The sequence below is a fragment of the Aplidium turbinatum genome, chromosome 7, assembly GCF_918807975.1.
Source record: "Aplidium turbinatum chromosome 7, kaAplTurb1.1, whole genome shotgun sequence".
NCBI classification, from domain to species: Eukaryota; Metazoa; Chordata; class Ascidiacea; order Aplousobranchia; family Polyclinidae; genus Aplidium; species Aplidium turbinatum.
Window position 1 is genome coordinate 32558928 of NC_137478.1, and position 12009 is coordinate 32570936.

The 12009-nt window shown below is 37.8% G+C and overlaps 1 protein-coding gene and 1 non-coding gene across 2 annotated transcripts in view; one reads left to right on the forward strand and one right to left on the reverse strand.

Moving 5' to 3' along the window:
• The window catches only part of LOC145773946 (MAM and LDL-receptor class A domain-containing protein 1-like), a 44409-nt gene that overhangs the window by 1406 nt on the left and 30994 nt on the right, over window positions 1–12009 (reverse strand). Inside the window, exons 10-11 of the mRNA XM_082585070.1 lie at window positions 9932–10046; window positions 1738–1888 (exon numbers count right to left, since the gene is read on the reverse strand). Coding sequence (XP_082441196.1) covers window positions 1738–1888; window positions 9932–10046 — 266 coding nt within the window. The remainder of the gene's footprint in view (window positions 1–1737; window positions 1889–9931; window positions 10047–12009) is intronic.
• Window positions 4592–4697, forward strand: LOC145774949 (U6 spliceosomal RNA). The gene has a single exon (XR_014290117.1). It is a non-coding gene; the product is annotated as a U6 spliceosomal RNA (small nuclear RNA).

Sequence of the window (12009 nt, forward strand, 5' to 3'; positions counted from 1 at the left end):
TTCAATGAAAATATGGACAATATTTACAGAATAGCAAGCTAACATGCATACCTATTCCCCATCAATACATTAGTATGTGATATTTTGCAATAAAAAAGTTATTTCAATTTTATTAATTTACCAAAAGAGTTCATATTACACAACCCTCTGTGTAATATGAACCCAGTGATGTGTAATATGAACCGCTTTGAATCATTGCTAAATAGAGGTGGATTAACTACACAAAAACTGCACTAAAGCAAGCCACATTACATGTGCAGCATAACAAAATTTATTACCATAAGGTTTTCAAATAATTTACGCCAAATTTTAGTAAACATGCACTACTTTTTAAATGTAAGCATTAAACTCACAAAAAGATAAGCAGCATTAATCGAATGACGTGCACTGCATTGAGAATGCTGGTAAATTGAATTCTGAACCCCAGTTTACAGAACCCAGAACCACCCCAGTTTACAGAACCCCAGTTTACAAAAATTTATTACACCATCATAAAGCACTTGATAATATGAACCTGGGTTCATATTACACATTCAGCTAGGGTTCATGTTACACACTTGTGGTGATTCCAGTTAAAATGCTGATAATCAACTAAATAATGCATTTTTTAAACAAAACTTGTTGTGATTTCCATCATCAAGTTTATTTGAGGGTAGGCCTATATTAATCAAAAAATTACAAGTCCATTGATATACTGATAAAAAAAACAACAATTTCTCCATCTGCAAAATAATATCACACAAGCTTTAAACCTTCATACCCCCAAAACTTTAGCAACACGCCAACTTTTAACAAGAACATTTCCGGTCGAATGACCAGCAAACTTACTTAATTCAAGCTATTAAAAGTCAAACATTTTTATTGCCACGTTTTCTGAAAACAACAGGGGTTCATAATACACAGCAGTTCATATTACACGGCTTTCCCCTACATTGTTATTGATCATTTTTAATTGTTTTGCAGCAATCTTGGATTGTCATATTGAATTTATAGGCTGTCAGATAATTCAACAATTCTGAGAATGGTCTCATTGACTTCACAGGGTAAAAAACCTAGATATAGACACCAAAACTACATGTTTTGGTCATATGATGACCGAGTTATGGTCAACTTACTGTTATTTTAATGGTTTGGTAGCCATCTTGGAAGCCATCTTAAAAATAACCACTTTCCAGAAGTTAGATCCCTTAAGATTTTAAATATTATGTTAACACTGACACCCAATACTTATCAAATCAGTTGAAAAACCCTTTGTTGCAACTTTTTTTGGGGTAAGAGTACCATGTCATAAATTCCCCTACCTATGTGGATACGCAATGTTTCTGATAAAATCAGACCTCTTGACCAAAACAAATCGTTTCCACTTAGTTCAAAAGCATTATCAGCTTTTCAGTAGCTCAAGTAGGAAATTTTAAATTCAGTAGTTGCTGCAATTGACGAAGCATTGCCCTTTCAAATTGAAACCGATGCTTTAAAGTTTGCGCTAGCCGCAACTCTTAAACAAAATGGTCGCCCAATTTATTTCTATAATTATCACCATCAAAACTTGGTTTGGTCCTCACTATTGGAAAAGGTTGATTCACTTTTTGCAACAATTTTCTTCACACTCATTCTTCATCGCGTTTTGTTGAACGCGTCATATTTCTCCACGCTGACCTTGTCTGCGCATTCTTGTTCTTTTTATGTTTTTTTGGTCGTCCTTGTTATATAATATAAAATGCTGATGACACTTTTTACCTGAAAAGGTTGAGATGTGTAATTGATCTCCAAAAGCGTCTGTAGCCAATAAATGTCTTGCTGTCCACTTCTCTCCCACAGAATTGTATTGTTATTGGCAAATATCTGGCTAACGGTCAGACTTCCTATAGTCGCTCCATACATGTGGTACCTAAAAAGTATAAAAATATTAAGATTTGTTCCAGTGCCAATAAGCTATAATACATTGGTCACAAGAATTGGAAACCGTGACCTCTGTTTCTGCTTCATAAGCAAGAAGAATAAGCTGTGGGCTGTCGTAAGGTTGGTTTGTTTCTTATTGTTACAAGTTCAGTTGCAACGAATAAACAAACACAAAAAAGTCACCAAGAAAAAACGCAAATGATATGACTGTGTCAAAAATACAACAATACCCTTATAGGCCAAATAAGGTAGGTCATTTAAACGAAAGGGTCATAAGTCATCAGACGCAATAACTACGGTAGTTGAAAGGTTGCAGTCGTGTTTCAGTGATTGAGTGGTTCACACATTGTTTGAATGATATTAAATATCTCTCCAATGGATATTTTGAATTACAACAACTACTACTAGTACTGTAGTACTACAATATCATGGCCGATGTGGCCTTTGATGAACTAGATGCTCAGTTCGTAAAATTTTCCAATGTTTCCTTTGTCGCGCAGTGTCCCAAAGTGTTCTTGGTTGGCTGATTGATGTATTTTGTTGAAAATTAGATATAAATGTTGTTCGTTGTCTGCCACGAGCACGTTTCCCGATAAGGCGACCGCCTAGACAGAGATTTTCGAATTTTTCTCTTCTGATGATGTGACCGAGAAATTTTAGTTGCCTTTGAGTTATGTTGTTCAATAGTTCCTTATCTTGATGTACCTGGTTTAAAACTTCTGCATTTGTGATGTGATCAGTAGCCTATATGAAATTCTGAGCATTCTTCTGTAAAACCACTTTTCAGCTGCTTCAATGTTACGCCTAGTTTCTGTGTTGAAGGTCCATGTTTCACAACCATACTGCACAGACCACACCAACACTTTGAGAAGTCGCAACTTCAGAGGAATAGAAAGCTTGCGATCCAATAGAATAGGTCGTAGTCTATTAAATGCGTCTTTGGCTAGGCCTATTCCTCTACATATCTCTTTTTTTACATCGGGCGTCCGCTGTTAAGAGAGAACCAAGATAGTTAAAAGAAGACACTTGTTCAATTGTGCTGCCTCCCTGGTGAAGTGCAAAGTGGGGTTCAGGACTTTGTTTGGAAATAGTCATGCAATTTGTTTTTTTGTCATTAATTTGGATTCCATATTTTGCGCTGATGTCTGAAGTTTTGTTAATTAGTGTTTGTAGACCGTCCGGGGATGTTGCTATGAGCACAGTGTCATCAGCATAGATAATATTGTTTAAGGAGATGCTGTTTACTAAAACTCCCTCATCAACGCCTTCTATTTCTCTGAGAATCATTTCACTATGCAAGTTAAACTGATCTGGTGACATCACACAGCCTAGTCTGACCCCGCGTTGAATTTCAAAATATCTAGACAGACCTTCAGGTAAGTGAACTGCAGCTTGTTGTTGGTAACACATTCTTAATTATGTGCAGGTCCTTGTGATCAATGTTAATGTTGTTCAGCATCTCAAAAAGTTGTTCATGACGAACTTTATCGAAGGCTTTTTTGAAATCTACAAATGCTAGATATCGGTCTTGATACACTTCAATTGCTCTTTCACCGAGCATTCTCATGGTGAAGATTGCGTTGGTTGTTCCTCAGTCTTTCATGAAGCCAAATTGATTGCCCCTATTTCTGGAAGCAATTGCCTTCTTAAGCGTTGGAGGATGATCTTTTGTAGCAATTTCATAGTGTGTGAGATCAGACTAATAGTGCGATCTTTGTCACAATCAAGTGTTCCTGGGACTTTGGGTAAGGCAATGAATACTAATTTTAACATGTTCTCAGGAATCACACCACTTTCACTAACTTTAACTTTTCACTGACAACAACACTAGCCTTTAAAAAAAAACTTATAGCCTACCCATTTTTTGCAAACTTTCTAATCTTATCTGTAATGTTTTAACTGTAACAAAAATGTTGCTAGTGATTTTACTTGTGCCAATTTTTTCTCGTTGCAAATGTAATTGCTTTATAAGAGAATAAAAAAGTATTGAAAGTGATGTCGGATCAGTGGTCTAGTTCAAGGGTCACCAACCTTTTTTGCATGCGGGCCACTTTGGCACTAAGGAGAGCTGTGGCGGGCCGCATTAATAAAATGTGAAGTAGGTTGACTCTTATGCTAAAAAAGAACGCATTTCGTACCCAGCATCCAGCGTTACATGTTGTTCATATTTATGTTAGAATACCGCAGCAACAAAATTAATCGAACAACGCTACTGCCAGGTCAAGTTCCTTTTACAACACTTTCGACTTTTTTTAACAATGCCTAATAATTTAATAAACGAGGCCAATTGTTTTGCACACTTATAGCGAGGCGAGCGGTTTCTTCAGAATATTCATCGCCAAGCAAGAGTGGTGTTGTCACTTTGCTCCACAAAAGATGTCTTGCAATTAAGTTTCAATAAACAAGGAAATGTTTGACACATTGCAGTCCAGGCAACAATAGTGACCTGCAAACATATCAGCGAAAAATAGACTCCAATAACAGGGGAAAAAAACAGGTACCATGAAACAAACGCTTGTGGAAATCACCAAAAAATCGTAATTCATGAACAGTCTTCCCTCTAAAAAAGCAATGAGTTGGTTTTTCATCCTTTTTGTGAGAGTCTATAAAACCGTTTTCTTTTATTATTGACAACTCTCACTTGTGGTGCTTATCAGCATGGCAAAAATTTGTTGATTAACCACATTTTGCAGTACTTGCTTCGGCAAAACATATACTAAAATTGGAAAAATACAGAGAAGATCAGCATGGCCCTACGCAAGGATGATACGCAAAATCGTGAAGCGTTCCATATTTCTTAAAAAAAAAAACGTTTTGCCGTAAGTTACGAAGCTAAATATTTTCATAATACAATCAGAAAAAGTCTCCAAATTTATATATAATATTTTGCCAACTTATTATAAATGGAGTTGGCACACCGACCTATTTTGCCAACAAAAACTTGCATAAAAAGAATACTGCTCGTGAAACACAATAACGGTGAAACGCACACTAGTGTTTACATGACATTCGCAAACTTAAAATAAGCAACCTTATGCTCACAGACAATTTCGAAATTCGAAAACATACGCTTTAATCAACCACTGGGACAGTGTGGCTGGACATCGCATTGGAATAACTTTAAGTAACCCCCACCTAAAACTATAATCTGATTGGTCGGTCGGTGGAATCGTATGCAAAGCGAAACTATGCTTCCCGGAAAGTATTTTTTGCCTTCGTGCTCTTTAACTCCTCAAGAAAAGTATTTTTGGTTATACTTGGATGCTGATTCCTTCGGCGGGCCACAGCGATACAGCGTGGCGGGCCGCATGCGGCCTGCCATTTGGTGACCCCTGGTCTTATTGATCCTCTGAGGCAAGCGCATTTGTACTCATGAAATTAAACTGCAGCACAAGGATTATTGAAGTAAACTTCTTTTTTTTTAAATCTTCTTATTTTTAATTAGACCATAGGCATGCGAAGCCGAGCAACGTTATCAAGTTTAACATAATTATTCAAGTTTATTACATTTACAGAAACACAAAACTACGCAACAAATTGAATATCGAACGTTTTTCGACATCACAAGATGTCCTCTTCAGGAATAACATATACATACAATTTAACTACATTTGAATAAAATACAATGGTTTATTGAATCTATAAACAGGAAAAAAACAACAAAAAACTGCACAGTACTTCTGACTAGCTCAAACTCAACGATATAGGCTCTAAGAGAATCAAAGGTAACTGCATCAAAGGTGTTGAACAGATCACATGATGTAGTATAAAGGCAAGGTGCGAAAAACTAATTTTAAATACAAAGAGCAAGAAAGATGAGTCGCAAGCATACAATTGTCTGTTCAAAGGTGGATTGTTACGTTTTATGTACAGGGCTTCTAAGATCTTGGTTTGATACTCAGACCTTCCTCTGGACATAATCTCAAATTGTTTGATAGCAACGTTGTTTTCGCATTCTGTACATGAAAAAATGTGATCTTTAATTGCGCTTTTCTGTATAGAATTCAAATTCAGGTGTTCCCCAGCTCTAGTCGATAAATGTCTTGTTGACATACCGATGTATGTCAGGCTTGCATCACGCAAACAACTGAATTTATACACAACGTTGGAACATAAAGCAAAGGGCGTAGGTGACTTTAGCTTGAAGTATCTGCCTACTTTGAACGTTCTATATGCAGGGTAAATGTCACAATCAAATTTCTTTTTAACAATTTTAGCTAGATTTTTTGAAAGTCTTGCCGAATTTTTTCCCAAGAATGGTACATCAAAAAAGTTGCTAAAATCGTCTTCTTCGGGTATATCTTTCGGTTTTTTATCCGAAAAAGCTTTCACTATTTTATCAAAGAAATATGACGGGTATCCATTTAAATGTAGCATATTTTTCAACTTATTGGTTTCATTGTGGAACAATAAATCCGTCAAACAAACCAAACGGGCACGAGATAAAAGACATAAAATTAATCCAGAAATACACCTATTTGGGCAAAAAGCGCTGTAATTTAAAAGTAGGCAGGCCAGTGTTGGTGGGTTTTCGCCAGTTCTGTGTGTCAAACGAATCATGATTTAGTTTCACTTCAACATTTAAAAAGGCAATAGTGCTATCAGATTTTTCAACCGTAAATTTGATGTTTTGATGTTGAGCATTTAAAAGGTTTAAAAATTGAGAAGACTGATTGTTGTCAAAAATTGCAAAAATGTCGTCAACATAACGTACATACATTTTAAGGTAAAGTCACGAAACACTTCAAACATTTTCATTTCTAAGTGCGCTAAAAAGAAGTTGGCCAAAGTTGGACCAAATGGAGAACCCATCGATCTGTTTAAACAAGCGATTATTAAACATGAAGTTAACATACCTTCAGTGGCCAGATTTAACAATTTTATGAAATCCTTTTTCTCAATGAATGGTCGATGCGGTTGGTTGTTATTAAAAATGTGATCAGCAATAATATTGATGGTTTTTCGAAGCGCACGTCAGTAAATGGCGACGTCACATCAAAACTCACCATAACACTATTCGGAGGACATTTAAAATCCTTCAGCTTTTCCATGAATTGTTTAGTCGAATTTAGCATGTAAGTGTTAGGAATATACGGCTTTATGATATTGTGCAGTAATTTTGCCAGTTGATATTCCGGAGTGCCAATCATGGAAACCACTGGTCTCGCGGGAGTGCCTGGCTTATGTACTTTGATCAAACCATAATTATAATTTTCCAGGGTAACTTCCAGTCGGGATCAGAGATTTTATAATGTCTTTTCAAATTTTTTCAAACTTTTTCGTACATAATATTGAATAGATCTTTCTTTAGAAATTAGTGGATGTACTTTAACATTGTCGTCGACTTCAATGAATTTGGTTTTATCTTGAACAATTTGGTCCAGTTTTTAAAAATAGTCTTCGCTGTCCAGAATGGCTACACCTTTGCCTTTATCAAATTGGCACACCTTGATATTAAGGCGTTTTGAAAGGGTGTGTAAGGTGCAATGGACCGCTTGGTTCCGTCGGGACAAACAAACATGGTTTGCATTAACCATAAATCGTCTTACAAAAAACTTGATCTGGTCTTTGGTATCGTCATCGACAGGGATGTCTGTTTTCCCTTTTACTGACGTTAGGAGTTGTTCTACACTGCATTTTATATTGTCCAGTTTAACACTTTTAGGGTTGGGGGGAGGCTGTCAATTCAACTTTTTGTATCAACAGTTGTATTTGTTTGTTTGTTTATTTTTATCCTGCATTGCGGGAAAGCGGACTTGAGCGCTATGCATCAGTGTATGCCTTCCGACATACACCTGACCCACGCTGCAGCCGACGGCAATGTCTGTTTTCAGTTGTCTACTCTGCTTATGACTTAACTTTTGTACTACCCATTACTCGGAATCGATCACTGGGTAGAGGCAATTATCGTAAAGTTTCTTGCCCAGAGAAGCAAAAGCAGTGCGGGTGGCTGGAGTCGAACATGCAGGCTCTCGACTGCGAGCTCAACGCGCTAACAACTCGGCCACTGCTGAAACCACTGAAGCTGCGACTATTTACAGAAACACAAAACTACGCAACAAATTAAATATCGAACGCTTTCGACATCACAAGACATCCTCTTCAGGAATAACATATACATACAATTTAACTACATCTAAATAAAACACAATGGTTTAATAAATCTATAAACATAAAAAAAACATTTATCGACTAGAGCTGGAGTACACCTGAATTTGAATTCTATACAGAAAAGTGCAATTAAAGATCACATTTTCCCATGTACAGAATGCGAAAACAGCGTTGCTATCAAGCAGTTTGAGATCATGTCCAGAGGAAGGTCTGAGTATCAAACCAAGATTTTAAAAGCCTTGCACATAAAACGTAACAATCCACCTTTGAACAGACAATTGCATGCTTGCGACTCATCTTTCTTGCTCTCTGTATTTTAAAATTAGTTTTTTCGCACCTTGCCTTTATACCACATCATGTGATCTGTTCAACACCTTTGATGCAGTTACCTTTGATTCTCTTAGAGCCTATATCGTTGAGTTTGAGCTAGTCAGAAGTACTGTGCAGTTTTTTGTTGTTTTTTTCCTGTTTATAGATTTAATAAACCATTGTATTTTATTCAAATGTAGTTAAATTGTATATATATGTTATTCCTGAAGAGGATATCTTGTCATGTCGAAAAACGTTCATATTTAATTTGTTGCGTAGTTTTGTGTTTCTGTAAATGTAATAAACTTGAATAATTATGTTAAACTTGATAATGTTGCTCGGCTTCGTATGCCTATGGCTCAACAAGACAAGCTCTCTACCGAAGCTATATTATTTTTAATTGCTTTCAACATTATTTGGTGAGTGTGAAGAAATGCGTTCTTCCCGGCTATCAGCACAAGGCTGATTACTCACTAGCACAGCGAGCTGCAGTGACGCTTCGCTAACCAGAACGGTGTAGCTTCCACGCCAGCCATTGAGACCTCCAATTAAACGTTTAAGTTATTTTGGCAGCCGCAGACCTACCCCTGGCACCTGGTGGTTTTGTTGGCTCTTTCTTTCCACAAAGATAAGAGTTAAACTGACTGGTAAAGATTAATTACACTCCCACCTATATATATATATTTTTTTTGATTACAGTATATTGATTCATCGAGCCTCTGCTCCACATTTTTATTGATTATTCGTCTGCCACGAGAGCCAAATTATCCTTAAATGGTTCGACTCTCTTCCTCGTGGGAGACCCCAATTTTATCCGCTCTGCCTACTGGCAGACCGGGTATAAGAGTCAAAGTACCTGAGCGAGGACGCGTGAAGGAGACGTGGGCGCTGCCCGGCGGTCAATTACTGCCGGTTCCAGCGTCCACACACGACGGGTCGCCCGGTTCGTCGCAGGGCTTCTTTCTGGGCTATGCAGAAAGAGCCTGTCTCCCTGGCCCGCTCCGCCATTCTAAATTTGCGGACGGGCCATATAGTTTTTCGATCCACACTCTCCCTCCACAGGTACCTCGACTCCCCAGCCTGGCCCTCGCGACCTAAGCTGGTGGACTTAACCCTCCGGGTGCATCGTCACCCCATAAATCACGCCGCTCCCCGCCGCCGCGGGGTGTGGCAGGCCGGTTTCTGAAAGTCTTTGACCTGGCTATGTTTGTTTGTGCTCTCTCGCCGTGTCAATTATTTGTACCCGTGCGCTGTTGATGCAAATAAAACAGTTTAACACTACGGTGCGATACTGATGAGCCTAGCCTCATGGGCGAAACACGTGTCTATCGCTGTCTATTCGATGCTACAATCGGCTGCCAAAATAACTTAAATTATTTGGTGAGTGACTGTTCATTTTTCTTGAAAGTTAGTATGATTGGGCTGCTATAGTAGACTACAGAAATGTTAATATGAAAATTCTCTCATTCAATCATTTTCCAAGCAAAGAAACATTTGAAAGATATGTGTGGCGTAGTGCTTGATAAATGTAACCTGGGGTTTATCTGTCAAACCAAAACTGCCCACAAAAACATTTATTTTATTCCACCAGTATCAAGTTTTCAAAACTCACCAAAATGAGATGCACAGTTCTCCATATTCGTCGCTGAAAGATATTTCAGGTGAAACCAAAATGGCAATGTCACCAAAACGTTCATTGGACGAATGCATATAGATGTACTGGCCAGCTGAAAAAGTAAAATCATGATTACTATGTTTTTTGCTAGGGACCCGTGTGGGCTATGTGCGTTGAAGAGCAAACCATGGTGGAACCAATGTGAAGCAGCACAGTTTGTATAAAAAGATGAGACTTGAAAAAGCAATGACCGATATCTACCATACAGTATACACAAGGTTATACTTTTTCAAATTGCAGCTTAAATCTTAAAATGGTTTGAACAAACACTCGAATTGAGCCTTGATTGAACACTTCACACTTGATTGAACACTTCACACTTGATTGAACACTTCACACTTGATTGAACACTTCACAACTTATAAAGATGACTTTACTCACCTGAGATATTCAAAGTATAACATAACAAGTGAATGCTTTGAATTAAAATAAAACTTTCCACCAAATGAGAATGCTACATTTTTTTGAGGTCATATTTTCATTTATAGTTGCTGGAAAAAATATCTGTAGAATCATTACGCTACGCATGGAAGTTTTAGTACTTCAACAGAACCAGATATTGTAATACGTGTTTTTATCAGGGGCGTATCCTCAATGGAAGCAAGGAAAGCATTGCTTCCCCTGTCAAAATTGAAAAAAGAGAAGATAATATTTTCCAGCAAAACAATTTCGTAATTTCTTTACCTGAATACGAATTATAACGGTTTCTAACTCTCATGTCCCCGTATCCGTATGATTTCAGCTAGATTTTCATTTTAAAACAGTTGGAAGCTTACGAAAGCAGAGATTTGTATCACTTCCCTTGCTCTCGTTTTTGCTATACGAAGAAACAAGGTGAGAAACAAACGAAAAAAGCAGAGCAAAGTTACGCGATTTACGTTTCTTTTAATTAATCTATGGATGCAATCACAAATTTGCTTCCTGTTGGGTATTATCAGGGAGTCGAACCGAACCCGACCCTGATTTTTGTAAACCGGTTTTGGTGCGATTTTGTCTGAACCTTAACCGGAACTGAACCGAAAATTTGAGTTGGCTTAAACCCTAACCGAACCCGAACCGGTTGAAAAAAGCGGTTTCTTTCCAGCATTACGTCATTGTTCGCATTGTGGTAAGTGAAGTTGTACGTAGCATGTTGTTATCTTGGAGGCCACATTGTACGTATGAATTGTAGCCTATTCCGTAACACACGATCCACTATCATCGATGCTTTGGAGAGGAATTTTTTGAGGTAAGCAACTTCTGTTCTGTGACATCATAGACACCATAGGCCTAATTTTATCGGACCCGAACCGGAACTTATAAAACCGGTGTTGAGACTATTTTGTCGAAACCGAACCGTACTCGAACCACAAATCATTGTTGTTGAACCGGAGCTAAACCGGAACTCTTAAGTTTCTTCGAACCCAAACCGGAACTGAACCAAATTTTGAAATAATCTTTGAACCAGAACCGGACCCGAACCGAAAAAATCAAACGGTTCGACTCCCAGGTATTATACCTGGTAACGGCTAGAACATCCACACGCCCAGGGCGAAAGAGAAAATTGCATTGAGTCCTGTCTTTGTCATAAGTTACCATGGGGGGTAGGGGGAGACAGGTTATACCTGGGACTGATATATAAGTCCCGCCCACCCCCCTTGGTAACTCATGACAAAGACAGGACTCAATTCAATTTTCTCTTTCGCCCTGGGCGTGTGATGTTCTAGTCTTTTCCATTATACCTAGCCTAGCATTATTTCGAATGCGTAATGAGAAAATCTAAGGCTTTAGGGTTATATCTGCCTCGGAAGGGAAAGTTTGAGCTTAATATTAGATTTACACTGTTATCCAGTGTTGTGTACCACCTGTAAACCTCATCTATAAACATGAAATGCCAAAAATTATGTTTAAGTACAAAAGTGAACATCTGCCAACAATCTTTACTGGATACTTCCAAACTAAAAGAGAAATACACTACCATAACACAAGATCTTTTCAACAGAATAACTATTTTTTGCAAAGAGTTGAGACGAAGA